Source organism: Neophocaena asiaeorientalis, unplaced genomic scaffold, assembly GCF_003031525.2.
Source record: "Neophocaena asiaeorientalis asiaeorientalis breed wild unplaced genomic scaffold, Neophocaena_asiaeorientalis_V1.1 scaffold607, whole genome shotgun sequence".
Taxonomy (NCBI): Eukaryota; Metazoa; Chordata; class Mammalia; order Artiodactyla; family Phocoenidae; genus Neophocaena; species Neophocaena asiaeorientalis.
The window spans coordinates 624,739-643,995 of record NW_020173405.1 but is presented as its reverse complement, the minus strand read 5'-3'; the positions used below and the strand labels follow the sequence as shown (position 1 = coordinate 643,995).

General features: G+C 44.4%; 1 protein-coding gene across 6 annotated transcripts in view; it reads left to right on the top strand.

The window, feature by feature from the left end:
• Positions 1-12,822, top strand: part of GTF2I (general transcription factor IIi) — a 102,000-nt gene extending 89,178 nt beyond the window's left edge. For all 6 annotated transcript variants that reach the window (XM_024747179.1, XM_024747177.1, XM_024747178.1 and 3 more), the window contains 12 exons: positions 2,510-2,611; positions 3,210-3,275; positions 3,605-3,788; positions 5,288-5,346; positions 5,726-5,806; positions 6,225-6,308; positions 6,474-6,657; positions 7,760-7,788; positions 9,519-9,560; positions 10,362-10,403; positions 10,870-10,945; positions 11,672-12,822. In XM_024747179.1, coding sequence (XP_024602947.1) covers positions 2,510-2,611; positions 3,210-3,275; positions 3,605-3,788; positions 5,288-5,346; positions 5,726-5,806; positions 6,225-6,308; positions 6,474-6,657; positions 7,760-7,788; positions 9,519-9,560; positions 10,362-10,403; positions 10,870-10,928 — 932 coding nt within the window. In that variant the 3' untranslated portion in view covers positions 10,929-10,945; positions 11,672-12,822. The remainder of the gene's footprint in view (positions 1-2,509; positions 2,612-3,209; positions 3,276-3,604; positions 3,789-5,287; positions 5,347-5,725; positions 5,807-6,224; positions 6,309-6,473; positions 6,658-7,759; positions 7,789-9,518; positions 9,561-10,361; positions 10,404-10,869; positions 10,946-11,671) is intronic.
• Positions 12,823-19,257: the final 6,435 nt, after the last annotated feature.

Here is a 19,257-nt window from a genome sequence, read left to right as displayed (position 1 = left end):
GCAGGCTCAGTAGTTGTGGCGCACGGGCTTAGTTGCTTCAGGGCATGTGGGGTCTTCCCAGATCAGGGTTCGAACCCGTGTCCCCTGTGTTGGACGGTGGATTCTTAACCACTGTGCCACCGGGGTAGTCCCAAAGTTAGATTTTCTAAATGTTTCTAAGTAACAATTTCAATACAAGGTGATATTTCTCCACAGCCTCGCCACCACGTGTTACTTTCTGCTTTTTAGATAATATCCATCCTAATGGGTGTCCGTTCCTTTTTCTTGATGACTAGTATTTCATTGTGTGGATATACCGTATTTTGTTTATTCATCGGTTGATGGACATTTGGTTTGTACTACTTTTTGGCTCTTTGTGAGTAATGCTGCCCTGAACATTCGTGTACAAGGGCAGTGATGGGTTAATGAAAAATGGTTTTGACCTGCCTTCAGATTAACAGAGAATCTCTTTCTGTTGTCTTACCCAAGCCACAGAGGACCTTGTCCCACAGTAGCTTTCTTTTGCTTAACCAGGGCTATAAATAGACCCCAAATTTAATTTATATTTGTTAAAATACCACAAAATAGTTGTTAGTGGTTTAACACTAACTAATTTGAGTAGTAAAGAGCTGTGTCCACGTTCAGGGACTTTTTGTCAAGAGTGTGATGGCAAGGAGGGACTTTTTTTTTTCCCACCATACTAGTGTTTTCTTTTAAATTATACATCATGCTTGTAAATGGATTTTTTTATTACTTTAAAAATCAAATTTATTGAGTACACTTTATATGCGATAAAATGCACGCATTTTAATTGTACAGTTTGAGTTTTGAAAAATGCTTGCAGCACCGCTTTAGTCAATGGATAGAACATCTCCCTCACCCTAAAACGTCTCGCACACGCTCCTTGGCAGTCACTCCCTCACAGGCCAGGCCACAGGCAGCCGTTGATCCGCCTTTTGTCACCATGGAACACTTCTGCCTGTTGCAGAATTTCATATAAATGGAATCACGTTGTTTCTTTTCTTTCTGTGGTCGCCTCCTTTTGCTTAGCACAATGTTGTTGGATTTATACTTGCTGCGTGTTTCAGTATTTCTTTTTACTGCTGAGTATTACTCCATTGTATGGATTCACCAGAATTAATTTATGCGTTCGTCAGTGGGCATTTGGGTTTATTTCCTGTCTTTGTCTAGTAAAGATGCTCTATGAACATTTGTGTACAAAACGTGGCATATGCTCTCCTTCTTTTGAATAGATATTTAGAGTGGAATTACTGGGTTTTTAACTTTCTAAGAAACAGTTTACCAAACTGATTGTATCGCTTTACACTTCTGCTGGGAATGTATGAGAATTCCATTTGCTGCACATCCTCACAGTACCTGATATTGTCCTTCTTTTTATTTTAGCCATTCTGGTGGGTGCGTAGTGTCATTTCGCTTAAGCATAAACCAGAATGCCAGTGTATTGATTTTTGAATCGCAGGTAGATATTTCAGTCAGCTTAATTCTGTCAGGTGATCACAGGTCTCTTCCTGTCTTTCCCTGTGACTATTAAAAGGCTGCTTTATGAACATGGAGTATAAAAGGAGGTGTTAGTTGAGTGATCTTAGTAGCCTGTTAAAGAAGTATGGCAGCAGGATGTACTGAGTTCCTCTGTCTGGTTATTATACCTGCCAGGTCAGCCAGGCTGCTAGATCCAGCTGGTCCAGAAATACTTTGCTTTTATCACTATGCTCTTTAAGGAAGCTGTGGTTTTTATTCGGGAGTTTGAAGTAATTAAAGATTAGAATGGGGCTTCCCTGGTGGCGCAGCGGTTGAGAGTCCGCCTGCCGATGCAGGGGACGCGGGTTCGTGCCCCGGTCCGGGAGGATCCCACGTGCCGCGGAGCGGCTGGGCCCGTGAGCCATGGCCGCTGGGCCTGCGCGTCCGGAGCCTGTGCTCCGCAATGGGAGAGGCCACAACAGTGAGAGGCCCGCCTACCAAAAAAAAAAAAGATTAGAATGTTGAATCTTGATATTCGATTCTGAGGCCATAGTCAGGCTTTTAATGGAAAACAACTGATAACCCATAACATTGTTTCTGTATATTACTAAGAATTCAAAGAAAGGATATGTCAGTGTCAGCTAGAGAATCCAAAGGAAAGCTTCATACAGGGGAGATGATATAGTTGTATCTAAAGTCGTGTTTATGTTCAAAGGCTGAAAGAAAAACATGAAAGGCAAGCGTAGGTAACCAGTGGCTTCAAAATGGCGTAATGAATCATTAAGTGAATTGAAAGTTCCTCAGATCAGCCAGAAAGCTAGATGTGTTTTGGGGGGAAATGCCTGATTATAGGGATGGAAGTAGGAAGATGGATGGAGGTCTGTAACACTGACAGCAGTGGCTGTTTTCATTGCAGAGTGCTTGTATACACACTGAGCTGAACTTTCCCAGCACAGGTTGGACCTCAAGAGCATGTCCTAGAGAAATCACGAGCAGTACGTAAGGATGACTGAATATATGTGCTGATTATGTTTTTTGTTTAATTCTTTAGGCCCTAATAACAGCAACCCTCAAACCTCAGCTGTTCGAACCCCTACCCAGACTAATGGTTCTAATGTTCCCTTCAAGCCTCGAGGGAGAGAGTTTTCCTTTGGTAAATACGTGTTATGTTTTTCTTTATTTCATTATTTTAAATAAAAGGAGTTAGTAAAATATTTTACTAGTTGAATTGTTTTCTTTTTTTTTATTTGGTGAGTTAGTATATATTAGCAATTCAAGGCACAGATTATAGAGCCAGACTGGTGCCAGGACTTTATAATTGTTTGACGTTGAGCAGGCTGCTTAACCTCTCTGTGCCTCAGTTTCCTTATCTATGAGTGGGGATAACATTACTTCCTGTTCCATAGGGTTATTATGAAGATTATAAATACCAGATCATTTAAAGGGTAAAACTGTATCTGGCACGTAGTAGATACTGTAATTGTTTTTGGGGGGGGGGTATTTTGGTTTTCATTTGTTTTTTTATTTATTCGTAGCCAACATATTAGTAATATAATAAAACAGTTAAGTAATGCATCAGGATTAGAGTAGTTATCAAGACATACCTGTGTTTAAAACCTATATATTTTTTATTTTGTATTGCTTAAAGATGCACGATAAAAGATGAAGAAGTTCCTGCCATTGGATGTATACTAGTAACTGTTACTAACATCTTAATTGCTCTTGTTTTTTTTTTTTTTATATATATGCAGAGGCCTGGAATGCCAAAATCACTGACCTAAAACAGAAAGTTGAAAATCTTTTCAATGAAAAATGTGGTAAGTTTATTTTGAAATACTGTTATTAAAATATGAGGTAGCTTTTTTATAAAATAGAAAAATGTGAGCATAGTAAAATTGTTCAGCATTTAAATATTACTGTCATCAGAAGTGTGTGGGTTTTGCAGTCATGAATTTTATATTTTCTTCCACGTTTCTGAGCACCAAGAAATGGAAGAAATTTTTCTAAAATTAATGTGATTCTTTAAAAAGAAAGGTTTTAGTAGCTGCAAAATGTAATTTAAAATGCGTTTTTTTAAAAAGGCTTAGTTTTTTAAAAAGTTACAAATATGAGAACCTGTAAATGTGTTTTGTTTTTGTTTCTTTAGGTGAAGCTCTTGGCCTTAAACAAGCTGTGAAAGTGCCGTTTGCGTTATTTGAGTCTTTCCCTGAAGACTTTTACGTGGAAGGCTTACCCGAGGGTGTGCCATTCCGACGACCATCTACTTTTGGCATTCCAAGGCTGGAGAAGATACTCAGAAACAAAGCCAAAATTAAGTTCATCATTAAAAAGTAAGGAAATAAGATGAAACAAGATTGCCATGAGTTGATACAGTTTGATGCCGGGAGATGGCACGTGGATTCTACTTTGGAGCTCAGCCAAACCTTAGGGTCAAGGAAGCTCTTTAAGCTGTACCTTTGTATATATTTTAAATTTTTCGTAACTGGTCAAAAGAGGGAGGGCTGTGGCTTATCAGGGGGATAACAACTTGATTTAGTGAAGTCTATGCACAGTGACATATATATTTTTTAATATAAATTTTTAAATTTATTTTTGGCTGTGTTGGGTCTTCATTGCTGCGCGTGGGCTTTCTCTAGTTGCAGCAAGCAGGGGCTACTCTTCGTTGCGGTGCGCGGGCTTCTCATTGTGGTGGCTTCTGTTGTTGCGGAGCATGGGCTCTAGGTGTGCGGGCTTCAGTAGTTCTGGCGTGTGGGCTCTAGAGCGTAGGCTCAGTAGTTGTGGCGCACGGGCTTAGTTGCTCTGTGGCATGTGGGATCTTCCCGGACCAGGGCTGGAACCTGTGTCCTCTGCACTGGCAGGTGGATTCCTAACCACTGTACCACCAGGGAAGCCTCACAGTGATATCTTAATGGTTAATACTACTGGAGTCTAGGCAGTGGTTCAGTTGTGTTTTTTGGGGGGTTTTTTTTTGCGGTACGTGGGCCTCTCACTGTTGTGGCCTCTCCTGCTGCGGAGCACAGGCTCCGGACGCGCGGGCTCAGCGGCCATGGCTTACGGGCCTAGCTGCTCCCCGGCATGTGGGATCTTCCCGGACCGGTGCACGAACCCATGTCCCCTGCATTGGCAGGTGGACTCTAAACCACTGCGCCACCAGGGAAGCCCAGTGGTTCAGTTTTATAAAGCCCATTTATTTCTCCAGCTTACAGAATATTTTAAATTTCTCTCCTGTTTGCTTGGACATCTGTGAATTATGCCAACACAATTGAAGTAAATGGAAATAATTAGAGTTAACAAAATACATTTGAAATGAATTGAAAGGAATTTTAGGTTTTATTTATTAAAGGTTACTTCTGAGTTCCCTAAGGATGCTGTCAAATAATCAAAGCTGACATTGCCAACCATAATGGCCTCCCTCTGTACCTTCAGCCAGGTGTGTAGAGGCTAAGGCCCCTGCTTCTGCTTCCTAAGAGAGACAGTCTCTTGTGTTCAGGTTTTTACCGCCTGTCTTCTGTTTCCATGCTACCTGCATTCGGGTGTCTTCCTGTTTCCTTTTCCAGTCTAGCATACACTCTTTCCAGGATATATTGAAACCACAGGAAGAAGCTGTTTATACTAGATGGGGCTGGGGTGGATGTTAAAATCACAATTATAATTAGTTTTTATATGTGTGTTCCTTTAGAGATCCATGTTACTTCTTTTTGTTCTTCCATTACTAAGAATGTGTATTTATAGAAAGTTGCTGGCTTTTTAAATCTCTTACTTGTTTCATTTTTAATGTTTTACTATTGGAATGTTAGCCTAAAAGTTTTTTCTCTTTTCTTGTTCTTAGGCCTGAAATGTTTGAGACGGCAATTAAGGAGAGCACCTCCTCCTCTAAGAGCCCTCCAAGTAAGCATTTGCTGCAGAAAACATGCTGTTAGACACTTACTTTGCACTAATTTAGAAAATTGTTGGAAGAGTGGCTACTGAGACAAAAACAGGAAAGCTCATTCAAGGTTGGGGTTTGGACTAGTTTACGATTTTTAAGTTCTTTAATACCTGAGGATCTCCACATATCTGATGCTTTACGAAGGAAGCACCACAAGGAAGAGAAAAAAAGTGAAAAACGTCTTTCAGGAAGCCTAATATCACAGAACAACAAAACATGACATGAAAAGGAACAGAGTTGGGTTAAAATACTGTCTTTTGTAGTCTGAATTGTAAGCACCTTATTAGGGAAGATCTAATTACATCTGTGTATGTTCTAATCTCAAGTCTCTGTTTTAAGGAAAAATAAATTCATCGCCCAATGTTAATACTACTGCATCAGGTGTTGAAGATCTTAACATCATTCAGGTGACAATTCCAGGTATGATCTCTGCCTTAATCATAGTTTGTGGGGCTTCATGGATGGCGAATGCGCTGCACATTGTGTGCTGTCCGCACCAGCCCCTGCAGAAGTTATTAACCAAATACATCACCGTGTCAGTTTATCGCTAAACAGCTCTTGGCAGTTATTAGACTCGGCATGGGCTAAAACCTGTAGGCCACCCAGATGCCTAGGGTGTTGTTTAAAAAATTTGTATAAGTCGGCAAGCAAAGCTCTTCATAACCGCAGCATTGTCAGTTTGGTGTTATTATTAAATTGTTTGGTGAAATCATTTCAGTCTTGATTCGTTTTTTAAAACATTCCAAAAACAGAAAGTGAAGTTACATAAAGCACCTAAAAATTTATCTGGTATTAAAATCGCATTATTAAGTTTACAACTTTCTCTTAACCTTTTTAGATGACGATAATGAAAGACTGTCAAAAGTTGAAAAAGCTAGACAGCTAAGAGAACAAGTTAATGACCTCTTCAGTCGAAAATTTGGTAAGTTTTGCATTTGCGTAGTATAGCTTGCAGTAAGCAAGGAAATTTTGTCTCAATAAGATCTTAAAAGTAAATTATGCTCAGGTAGTTTTAATCTGTGCTTTTACAATACTCAACTAAGGTGCTAGGTTCATCTGTGCTTTTATGCCGTTTGTCTTGCTATAGGTGAAGCCATTGGTATGGGTTTCCCTGTGAAAGTTCCCTACAGGAAAATCACAATTAACCCTGGCTGTGTGGTGGTTGATGGCATGCCTCCTGGAGTGTCATTCAAAGCCCCCAGCTATCTGGAAATCAGCTCCATGAGAAGGATCTTAGATTCTGCTGAGTTCATTAAATTCACAGTCATTAGGTATGTGAGAGTTCCTTGCTTGGTCATAAGAATGAACCTGCAGATCATTGAGGCTGAGTCGTCTTCCAAAATGTAGTCATATGTAGTAAGTTTACCGTGTAATGAAATGAACTGTAGTGAAATTCTTTAGTTACTGTACTATTAGATTCTTTCTTCCTTGTGCTGACTCAGTTCTCTGGTTTTTAAGGCAGGGGATTGTTAGCACACCATGGCCTGTGGGCCAGCTCCAGCCTGCCATCTGCTTTTATTTTAGTTTTATGTCTTATTGTAACCCAGTCACATCCGTTTGTTTACATATCGTCTGTGGCTGCTTTCATATTGCAGTGGTAAAATTAAGTAGTTGGGACAGAGGCAGTGTGGTCTACAAAGCTGGAAATATGTACTGTCTGGCCCTTTGCAGAAAAATGTTGCCAGCCTCTGCCTCAGCATCTCTTCACAGGCTTTGGATCAGACAGGGATTCGATACTAAGTCGCTTCTGTTTCCTTGTCTGTCCAGTGAGATTGTAGTTGTTTCCTTTGAGAGTGTTAGCTCCTTATCCACAGAGTAGGAACGGTGGTTACACCTGCCCTCTAACAGCATTGTGAGAATTATAATCTTTGATGTGTGCTTGTCACAGTAAGTCTTACGGTATCCTTTTGTCATCCACCTAAGCAGAAGTCCCAAGTGCCCTTCACTCTTTTCTTCCACCTCCCCAAACTTAGCTGTTATGAAATAACACCCATTCATTGTCAAGTTCCCACTGTCTGTATAGGACCAACACTCAGACAGAGCTAATGTGTCTTAATGAATGTCTTAATGAATGTCTTAATGAGCCTTCCCAAGGCTTTTTCCTCATTTCACTAAAATTACTCTATTCCCTTTGCATTGTTCCTGTTTTTTTCCCACCATCTTGGTGTAGCATTTTCTAATAATGTGCCATATTAGTTATTCGTATATCTGTCTGTCTGTAGATTAAAAACTATAAGATTAAACAGTAGTGGACAGCTTTTCTCATTCTAGCACGTAAGCGACATGGGCTAAATGTTAGTTGAATAAACTGAATATACATGTGAACTCTTGTAGAGTAGAAAAAAAACTTGTGCAATTTGTTTCTCTCTTTAGACCATTTCCAGGACTTGTGATTAATAACCGTGAGTATTTCTTGAAGTCTCCTTGGTTTTGCTCTTTTCTGGGATGTGAGAAGGGGGTGGGTGTGTGCACTTGCACGTACACTTACCTGAGGGTGTAACATTTTATTACTTCACCTACAGCAGTAATCATTCAAAGTCATCGTTTTAGCCCTCAGTGTGCGAGGCACCAGGCACTTTCTAGGTGTAAAACTGGGCGAGTTGTTTCACCTTTTTTAAATCTCAGTTTACTTATTAGGAAAATCGTAATGATATTAGTACCCATTCTGGGAGTTTTAGAGCATTTTAAATGACACATTGTGTGTCAGGCCTCTAAAACAGGGACCAGCAAGCTGCAGCCGTGTAAATAAAGTTTTATTACAGCACTGCCAGGCCCATTTGCTTATGGCAAACTGGACTGACCTGCAAAGCCTGAAATACTTACTGCCTCTTTGTAATAAAGTTTGTTGACCCCTGACCCTAGTATGTGCTCAGTAAGCAAAATCTGTATTTGTTACTGTTTTTACTACTACTGTTATTACCTTTACTATTAGTTTGTAATTACTGGGCTGGAAAAAGTAAGTCTTTTAATGTGATTTAGCTACTTCTGTTGATCTTTAGGCCTAGTGTCTGGCAGCCACTGGGCCCTCACATACTGTTGCATGAACAGGTGTAAGTGTTCTTGCAGTTCCCTGATGTTCGTGTCAGTTTAAACAGTGGGGTTTTTTTTAGCAAAACTTAATTATGCTAGTATGTTCTTCTGTTAACTTTGTTAAAAAATTTCAAAAGTGAGAATTATCCTTAACTAATACCATTAGCGTTTCAGTCTTTTTTCCAACTGGTATTATTCTGTCTCTTTAAAATCCATCTATATTGAGTACTCACTTGTATCCTTCCTTTGTTGGGAAAGTATTCAGGAGTTCTCAGTGGCCACTGAGCACCTGAGCCTCGTGAGTTGCTGGTTTGCCCCCTGAGCTGAGAAATTGGGCCGCTGTTGTGCCTGCCCCCACCCCCCTGTTCTGCTTCACACTGTTGATGCTGTTCTTGGCTACCACTCCTTCAGTGTCACGGATTTGGTTATATCTCTTCTGCCTCCAAGTTTCGAGTTTCACTTTATCACAAAATATATTTATTTGCTTTTTCCCCCAAGCCATGAGTTCTTTTTTTATAGAATCTGTTTTTATATATTATACTGTCTATCTTGGCCAAGTATGTTAGTATCTGGGAATGTCAGTAATGAATGAAAGAGAAGTAAACCTTGCTTCATAGATTTTCAGTCATCTTTGGCATTCAGCTTTAACTACACCCGGGAACTTTGTCATTTAAAGAAACCCCATGAAAAAAAATAAATAAAGAAAGAAAGAAAGAAAGAAACCCCATGATAAGGTGTGGGGTTTCTTTGGGGGGAAAAAATTTATTGATCCCAATTCATCTACCTTCTGTGTAATTTTTAATTTCAAAAGACACTATATTTTATGCCTCCCTCCTCCTTTACCTTATGTTTAAAATGTTCAGTTTTGTTCTTTTCCTTGTGCCCTAGTCTATTATAGAATTTTATGGTAATTACTCTGAATTAGTTACTTCGACGGGACGTACTAGAATTTTTAATATTTGTTCCCTTCTTGTCATAAGGAAGATAGTGCCTGTTATAGCAAAGTTGGAGCATCAGATTAGAGAATGTATGTAAAAAATGCGTTTCAAATATAACAACATATCATTAAATTATGACTTAAATGAATCTGCTTTCTTTTCAGAGTTGGTTGATCAGAGTGAGTCAGAAAGCCCAGTGATCCAAGGTAAATTAAGCATGGTAAAATATAGAAGTATTCCTACTTAGTCAATAAAACAGGTCACATAAATTGTGTGGCCTTACATGCTTACATTTACCTAACTTCAAGGGAAGTTAATTCCACAGCACACATGTACACACATACGCACACACTCGTGCACATGCAGACTTGTTTGCTTGGACTCCTTTGTCTGAAAGCCTGTATAAGCTCAAGCCATAGGTCCTCACTGAGAACTGGACCACATGCCATTTGTTCCCACCGTCCCAGGTCAGGAACCCTGAGACCAGTGGCCAAGAATGCAGTTGTGGGGTGATGGGGGGAGAAGGTTGTTTTTTAACTTGGCTTCTTATGCCATTTGTTTCCAGTGGTTGCTATAAACCAAAATTATGTTGGGCGGAAATGCATGCATTGTAGTTTTAAAAACTCCTTAGGAACAAAGTGTTTAGGCCTGCTGTGTGATTCATTGAAAGTAACAAAAGGCTTTTATTAGAAGGGAGCCCACAGAAGAAAGGGGGGAAAAGACATAGAGAAAGAAACTCCTACTTTCATGTTAGAGCTATGTTAATTAAGATTGTTATTTAAGATTTCGGTTGTGTGGGCAAATTTAACAGGTTTCAGAAAAGCAGGTGTTTGAGAGTCTGGTTGCGTTAACAGTGTATTTAATCCCAAGAATCTGTGGCTGCTGTCTCACCTAGACCTGGGCTTTGTGTACAACGTCTAGAGAGCTTTCTCCCTCTAGGCTCTTTAAATAACTGAAAGCAACTTTGGAAAAATGTTAAAGTAAAATCTTTATGTATTTCTCTTCAGAATCAGCTGAGCCGAGCCAGTTGGAGGTTCCTGCAACAGAAGGTAAAAAGAGTAGTCTGGTTGTCAAAAATAAAGTGCCAAAGACAAAGGATTAATTGTGTTTCTAAAGCTGTTTAACTGGACCTGTGTGGTTGTTTTGTTTCTGGGTGAACTGGATTTGTAGTTTACGCCCAGAAACATTGTGTTTAGAGATGACTCATGGGTTCTTTTCCTCCATTTTCCCCAATGACTCTTATTAATGAATTCTGAAATAGTTGAATGACTGCTATCTAACCTAGATATAGCTATTGTGGGTCCTTTACATGCATAATTAATAAGATGTTTGTTACTTTGAAAATCTAAGTAACAGAAGTTAGAACTCACTGCTAGAGAACAGTCTTATCATTTTTAGCATCTTATCATTCCTGTTAAGTCATTGTAATGGACAGTTTGGTATGAGTAGATTTATAATTGGACACACTTGCATTAATAGTGCAGTTAATCGGTTCCCTTTTGTTTCACTTGATAGAATTAAAGGAGACTGATGGAAGCTCTCAAATCAAGCAAGAACCAGACCCTACGTGGTAGACCTCTTCCCTCCTAGGGTAAATCACCTTCTGTGTCCAGGATGCCATGTGGTGTCTATCTGAACCCACCTGCATATTCATAAGCTGAAGTGTTTTCCCTGCTTCAGCCATAAATGGCGGCCCCGCCTTCAGGGCACGTGAGGACAAAGTAAAGCATACTGGGTGGTTTGAGCTAGAAGATTCAAGCAGAGAGATTTTCCTTGGATCAATATATGTCAGGCAGAGAAGGTAAAGCGCTTTGCCTCAAATGGAAAATGTTTTGTTTCTAATCTATAGGTTAAATCTTGTCCTTGCCGTTGGAGTTCACTGTGAGTCAGTGTGAACAGACTGACTTTCTCCCCTACTCATAATAACAGTATTTGCAGAGACTGGCTGAGCTACACAATCCATCGTGCATCTTGCATAATTAAGTTATAAGCCTGATCCAGTTATTCTGAACATCTTAAACTTGGCCAGGTTACTACCCAGGAGGGGCAGCTCTAGGCCAGGAGTCAGTGAAACTTGGTTTTCATGTCATATTGAACCACATAAGCCCCAGCTGTTGAATATTTTCATGATAGTTAGAGGATACAGTTAGCTCTCATCTGTACCTGACACTCCAGAGACTTTTTTGGTCATGGAATTGGCCATGTACTGTCAGTCCATGGATTTAAGTGGTAATTAAGTTGAGATATTAGTGAGTCACAAATTCCTGTAATCAGATTAACCTGTTTTCTTGCTTGTTTGTTTTCTCTCCTATTTTAGCTTAAAGTATCAGTGGGTGAGAAGAGCTTTTCGGACCTGTTACTGCCCCAAGCTGTGTAATATACTTGTATAACAGAAATACCTTCTATACAAACCTTTTTTTCTACTTTTAGATAGAAATGTCTACTTTTTCAGCAGTTCTGTGAATTGAATTAAAGAGCAGAGTGACTGTAGATTTGGAATGGCTGGTTTACTTTGGAATGTATTATAAGGATTTTACAGCAGTGCTGGAAAAACGACAGGGAAAATGACAGGGATGAATCTCATCAGATTTTTTACGTATTCAGCAGAGCCTTCAGCTGTGGTGTTTGTTTCCCAATCAAGTGAAGATCTCTCCTACTGGAACATCTCAGCTTCTACAGTGAAGAAAATAACCTGTGATAGTTCAGCTCTTTAGTTTTTCTATTTGAAAAGTCACTTAATTGATCCTTTTGTTCACGGTTCTCCTTAATGACTGGGTGAACAGTTAGTATCTGTATATTTGACTAAACCTTTTCCTAAGCTCTCTATCATGGTTCCTATGTTTTTTATCGTAATCAAAAACCAACCATCTGGATCACCTAACAGCCAGTAAGAGGTCAGTATCTCAGCGTGTGGCTTATAGATGGAGTACAGAGAACCTCTTCCATCCACATTTACTTTTCATCCAAATAAAATGCATGGTGTAGCAGAAGTTCCAGATCAGGCATAAGTGTTTGGGCAAAAGCCGAATGACACTAAAGCCTCACGGTCTTGTAACCCATCGTGGTGTGGAATTCTTTGGAACACTATTCCAGCTCGGATCAGACTGAAGGGTATTTCATTGCCTTCATTACTTTACAATTCTACTTGTAACACTGAGGCTCCAGTGTGGGGAGTGAGGGGTCAGCAAGCTGACTAGGCACCCTCGGATGTTCTGCGCCATTTGTAGGAGAATCTTACGTGTGTTGAGATTTCACAAACAGTAAGAGTTGTAAAATACCAGCTATATGAAAAGCTAGAGTATGTGATGGCATAGAGTTTTCATTAGCTTTATCGCAATATTCACGATGGAGAATTATATTACATGGTAGCAGAAATAGGCATTTTTATGTGTTGCTTATATTTTACCTCAAATTAAACTGTAGATATAGGGTAATAAATAAAATCCATCCATGCCTTTCACACACTAATTCATTTCTTTCTAAGGTGTTTTCATGACTGGGGGGGGGAAACCTGGGGTGGCTCGGCGGAATGCAAGGCGAGCTTAGGTGGGCACGGTCCAGAGGCTCAGTCCCTTGTCAGGACACCACTGCTCACGGTGTGTCTGAGACCGCTGTGCCTCTGGGCTGAGCTGGGGCTGGAGCCCCCCAGCTTTTTATCTGTGACATGCCAACCATATGCAGCGAACGCATGATGTTGGAGGTCAGGGTCCCTCCCCGGGTAGAGCCCGTATGTCAGCCCCTCCCCCATGAAAACCACACACTGGCTCCAGGTCTTCTGTGTCCCTCTCCACCATCACCCTCTGCCTCTCTTTTACCCTTACAAATGTGACCTCAGGGAAAGCCGAACTGGTTTGTTCCTAACTCACCAACCGACATTAGGAGGAGTCGGCTGCTGCAGTAGAGTCTCAGCGTTCCTTTCCCGTGTTCTTAAGGTGTTCACAGCCTTGCTGCCTCCACCCACGCTTCCCATCCCAGCCACTGGAGAACCGCAGTCATCCAGAGGCTGCTTTTAAAAGGAGTTAAGCTTGTACATGTAACTCTTTAACAGAAAGTTTGCGGGAGCACAGACTTACGAGGAGATCTGTTTCCCAGTGCAAGTGTATACATCCAGTATGAAAATTCTGTATATATGCATACACCCGCCTTTTGTTTTTATATATACTATTAGAAAGCTATATAAAAGTTTCTTAACGTCTGGCAAGTGCATCCGTTTCTGTACTGCGGACAACAGCACAGAACCAGTGCTGCGTCCTCCTCTTGGTGATACGCAGAAGGTTTAAGAATGCTGTCCTGTCCCGTTCTGCCTCTCCTCTAAACGGGCTTATTGGTTCCTTTAAGAAATGTTGAACCTCAGGCAAGGGGTGCTGTTCCTGCATCTGTCTTTGAGTGGAAGAGCCTGGAGGAGGAATAAGTCATTTTTATTTATTAACTCACTGTCGTTTTAACACACCTCATTAACTCTGCTTCCCACAGTCGGGCGTCTAAGCAAAGCCTTCCGTAGGACAGCATTGTTTCCTGGCGAGGTGACTGGCTTAGCAGTTTGCCTCCTTGCCTGCGATGGTCAGGTTAGCCCTGGTTTCAGAACCGTGGGCTTGTTTACAGATGGCTGGAGTGTTGCCCTGGCTTGCTCATTCGGAGACCAGGAACCGCCTACAAGACAAGCCTTCCACCGCCTGTGTTAGTGAATAGGTGGTGCATCCAGAAATGAGACAGTGGATAGATAATGTGATTCTGCAGCGGGTGAGGGGTGTTAAAACTCGGCCACCAAGGTCTTCATTAGATCAGTAAGGACCGGACTGAAAAAACAAACGACAGTCCACACAGGTCTTATCAGTAATTCTGATGTGTTTCTGGAACACGTCCTGATTCCATGATAGTTGATGGTTAAACCTTATTTTACCAGGAAATGCAGCAGAATGACTGGGAACATAGGCCTTGTGACCAAATCCAAGCTCTGCTTCTGGACAGCTGTTAAGATTAAGTAAGATTGCCGACAGAAAAACGGTAGAACCAAAGAAATGTGTCCATCGCAGGATTGTATGAGTTAAACCCCGTTTGGTGGGGTTGGGCCAAGTGCTAACGACCCCGTGCCCAGCTCTGGGCCTTGGGTGGCGGGGAGAGCTGAGCTCTGTTCGTGGGGCAGCCTCTGCCCTCGGGCAGTTGGCAGAGCTGCTGTGGGCATGGCTGTCGGCAGTGCTGAGAGAAATCTGCGTTTGCCCAGCCTGCCACCACTCAGGCTGCAGGTGCACATAGGCTAACCCTGCTGAGCAGTTAGCACATCCCAAGAGACCTTTTCATCTTTTCACTGATCTGAATCATCTGTGACGCAGGAAGTGCGGTTCGGCTTATTCACTGTGCATTCACGCCCTATGCCCAGGTCACCTTGGGATTTGAGAGATGAGGAAATAAAGACAAGAAATGAAGTCATTGGCACAGTCTTACCTCCGAGACTGAGGGGCGAGACTGGGCCCGGGTCTGTGGCGCCCAGTGTCGCCAGGACAGAGCTGCCTACTATGACAGGCAGCCAGTGCCCCTTTGAGGCAGGCTGGCTGTGTGGGCATCCGCTAGCTTCATTTCTGCCTTTTCTCTTTCCTCCCCACCAGGAACCGGAAAGGTCCGTTGGAGAGGGAGATTGAGAGACCAGACCTCTCCAGTTTCCACACCCCAAGCCCCAGTCTAAATAAACTCACGATCCTGGTTGGCTTAACCATTAGTGGACAGGTAACTGTCACAATCTGGTCTCGCCTTGCTAAGTGGAAGCCCCACTTTCTGGACTATGTATTTTGAAAGATGTGGTGGTCTCCCAGGGATGCCTCGGTTTCCCTATGATAGGGAAGAAGAGGGAGACAGGATTCGGGGAATTGAGGCAGTCTCTGAGGTCCCTGTTCTACGCAGTTCTGAGTCCAGGAGGATGAGCGCAAGTGGGGCTGTGTAGCCTTCTGGTTAGACCCCCGTAGAGTTGCTCTCCACCCTCTGCAGTTTGGGTTCTGTTTTACTCCACTACCTACTAAAGGGATGGTTAGCTCTCTGTACTTCCCCTCACGGCCGCCAGCTTCCTTGGCTCAAAAGGCAGATAGGAAAGCGGCTTGTAGCAGGTTGTTGAAATCACAAGTTCCTCAGGGTATGGTGGCCCGTTGACGAGTCACAACGGGTGGACCTAGCTGCTGCTCCAGAGGGGCTTTGTAACCCCGGGTGCTGGGTGAAAAACGGCAAAGCTCCTTGGCTTCCCAGCTCCCCTGCTCTGGTCAGCAGTGGTCTTGTGTGTCACCTCCCTCCTGTCCTGTCCCAACCCCCAACCCCCACCCCACCCCGTACCTTGTGATTGTATTTTGAGGAAGTATCAGGAAAGGTAGCACTGAAAACAAGCTATGATACAATGCCCATTTGTAACAGTGTTTCCTGCCGGGTTTCCATCTCAGAAGCAAGAGCGGGTGGTTGATGGGCCTTTTGTAGCATCAACTTCATGCATGATCTCAGGACGCCTGTTTAAAACCCACAGTGCCTCAAGCTGTAGAAAGCAATAATGACCCTCACCAAAGACCATGTGCTTGGCAGTGCCTGGGGGAACCTAGTGAGAGCTGTTCCCACTCGTTTCAGTAAACGAGTAGCCCCGACTCATTCACTGAACGATCCCCAACCAGAGGCAGCAGAAGCGAAAGCCCACCTCCAAGGCTCCTAAGAAGATTTAGCTAAATCCTGAAAGGATCTGTAGATCTGCATGTTCTGTAATTTAGACAAACTGTCTTCTCCCTGACAACGACCCATCTGTCAATACATCCTCTAGGGAAAATAATCCCTAACGAAGGATAGCAAGTGCAGGTTTCCAGAAAGGCAAGGTCAGAGCAGGCACCCTGTGGCATGTGGTCGAAAAGCCGGAGCAAGTGTTGGCTCTTCGGCCTTCAGAGGAGGAGCTTTCTGTCCCGGGAGCGGCATCATTACCCCTGGTGCTTGAGGCAAGATGGGACCCTGCCAGGAAGCTTTGTAAGCAAGCCATCTGTGTACAGGTGACAAGCCTGTCACCCCAGGCCTGTGCGTCTTTACTGTTCTGCTCCCCTGGGCAGTAGCAGAGGTACCGAGCCCTGGGCAGGTCCCAGGCGGACTTCATCACGCCGCCAGCTTGCTCCTCTGCGCTGTGGCTGGGCTGGGGAGATGCGGAAATGGCGGCCCAGCCCTGGTGACTGGATTTAGGCGGGAGTTCTCATTACTGGAATTAGCTTCAAGCTCTAGACAAATCGCCACAAAACCCCGTGAGGCGGCAGCACGCTGCTGGATTTAGCCTTGATGGTCGGTAGGTGAGCTTCAAATAGCTCTCGCCACGTGACACATCAGGCCCCGGGGAGGAAGTGGGGCGGGAGAGCGGGCACAGGCAGTCCCTGGGGGCCAGCGTTGGGCTCCTGGCTTTGGAGTGGGACCAGCTTGCAGAGTTTCTGTCCATCTGGTATTTGTTAAGGGCCCTCTTGGTGTCAGGACCCCTGCCAGACGCCGGAGTGCAGAGGGGACAGGCCCAGCCCTGCCCCCCAGAACAAACTGCTGTCCATGCCCTTAGCTGCTGTCCTCCCCAGCCTGGTCTGGGAAGTCCCCAGCCTGGTCTGGGAAGTCCCCATCCCACGCCTACGGCCCCAGGAACTGCTGAGCTCTCCCAGGGCCAGGCCACTGGCTGAGCCACGCACTGAGCTCCCGTGACGGTTGCGGCAGAGAGCGCAAGCCTGCCCTGGGGTCTGAGGCTTGCACAGTTTGCCCAAGCAGCCTGGAGTGCCAGCTCTCATCCGTGAGACACTTCCCTCCTTCAGGGCCTGGTTTAAACGGCAAGAAACTGTCTCGGATCTCCCTAAATCCTCCCAACAGTCCACTGAGTAGGTACGGTTGCTAATGCCATTTTACAGATGAAAAAACGGGCCCGGAGCTTGCCCAAGGGCACACAACCCTGTATGGGAGGAGGTCAGTGTGGGCTGGGTTCCGGGCCATGTGCTCATAACCAGCAGTTGGTGTGTACGTGGCCTCCTACAGACCAAAGGCTCAGTCTGATTCCTGTGCATGTGCAGCTCTGGAGCCCTCACTCCTGTGTCCCTAGGCCAAGGACTGGACAGCAGTGTCATCAGGCCCGGGGGAGAAGGAATTCCCACGTGTGGCTCGGGTGTGTCCTAAGCCCCGGTCCTGAGTGCAGGCTCCCGGTTCTTCTGATGAGGCCTCGAGGTCCATCCCCGACCCAGCCCGAGCCCACTCCTGGTCTGATTTGCTGAGAAAGGAAGGCTCAGGGTCCCTTGGGAGGCAGGTTGTGCGTGGCCGGCATTTCCACGCAGACCCCTGCTTGCCCTCAGAGCCCCCGCACAGCCGGCCTCGCTGCCGAGGGCGCCCTCAGCCTACAGGCCAGCAGCGGCCCAGGGTCCCTCTTCCAGGCGCCAGGTGAGAACTGCCTAGCTGGGGACCAGCGGGAGGGGCTTAATTTAGACTTGGGAAGAAGTGTCCCGTAGCCAGGGCTGCTTTGTACCCATCTAGGGAAGCCTGAAAGGAGATCCCAGAGGGCACTGCCTGGGCCTCAGGCCCTCAGGCCAAACCTTTCTCCATGTAGCCTGTCTCCAAGGCCCAGCCTAGGGGATCTCCTGGTTGAGGAACTGCCCAGCCCCGTCCATCTGGGGAAGGTGGCATCTGGAGAGGCCAAGGTCTTTGGGCCAGACTGGGAAGCCCTGCTTCCTGTCCAGTCTGGCCTGTTGTGAGAATCTCCCTCTTTGGGGCGTTTGCACAGTCTGGCTCCTTCGTGAACCCCAGTCATCATTCACTCAGGGGAGCCAGTGGTTAAAAGCGTGGGTCCAGGGCTTCCCTGGTGGCGCAGTGGTTAAGAATCCGCCTGCCAACGCAGGGGACACGGGTTCAAGCCCTGGTCCGGGAAGATCCCACATGCTGCGGAGCATCTAAGCCCGTGCGCCACAACTACTGAGCCCACACGCCACAAATACTGAGGCCCGCGCGCCTAGAGCCCGTGCTCCACCACAAGAGAAGCCACCGCAATGAGAAGCCTGTGCACTGCAATGAAGAGTATCCCCTGCTCGCCTCAACTAGAGAAGTCCTGCGCATAGCAACAAAGACCCAACGCAGCCAAAAAAAAAAAGAGCGTGGGTCCAGGGTCCAGACTGTCTAGGTCAAGACCCAGCTTTTTGCTTACCAGTGCTGGCAACCTGTTTACCTCTCTGTGCCTCAGTTTTCCCATCTATAAAGTAGGGGGAATAACAGTACCTACCTGATAGTCTCATTGTGAGGATAAGATGTGATCCTAAATATAAAGCACTCCTGACCCAGGCTAAGTCCTTTGTTAGCACTCAATGGGAAGTGGGGGTGTGTGTGTGTGTGTGTGTGTGTGTGATTCTGGGGGCTCTGGTATTCATCTAATACCTGGGTGATGGATAACAAGATATCTATAATGTTAGCTAAAATTTTATGTTTAGTTAAACTTCATTTTTCTGCAGTTTTCTATAATTTCACAATTTGAAAGTTCTAAAATTTTTAAGTTGGTATCTCCCCCGTTAAAACAAACTTATTTATTAATTACCTCCAGTTTTGTTCATTTTTTAAAATTAAGCATTTGGTCACTCGTTTCATCCATGCATTCAAGTAAATCTATCTCATCCCAACAAAAGGCTATGAGCCTGCTTACGGAGGTCCTTACAAGGTAAACGTGAGTTCTTAGCACTTCATGGTTTGTACACCTGCGCTCTGCCTGGGCGCGGTAAGGAGCAAGGCGACGTTTGGGGAGACCATAGGAGGGAAGTGGAGAGGTAGCAGCTGATGGCTTGGGCCGCTGAGTCGTGCCTGGTGTCTGCAGGACAGAGCAGCCTGACTGGGCAATTATGCAAGAGTGGAAAGACCGCTGAGAAGAAGGGAAGGAAGTGCCCGGGCCACGACCAGACC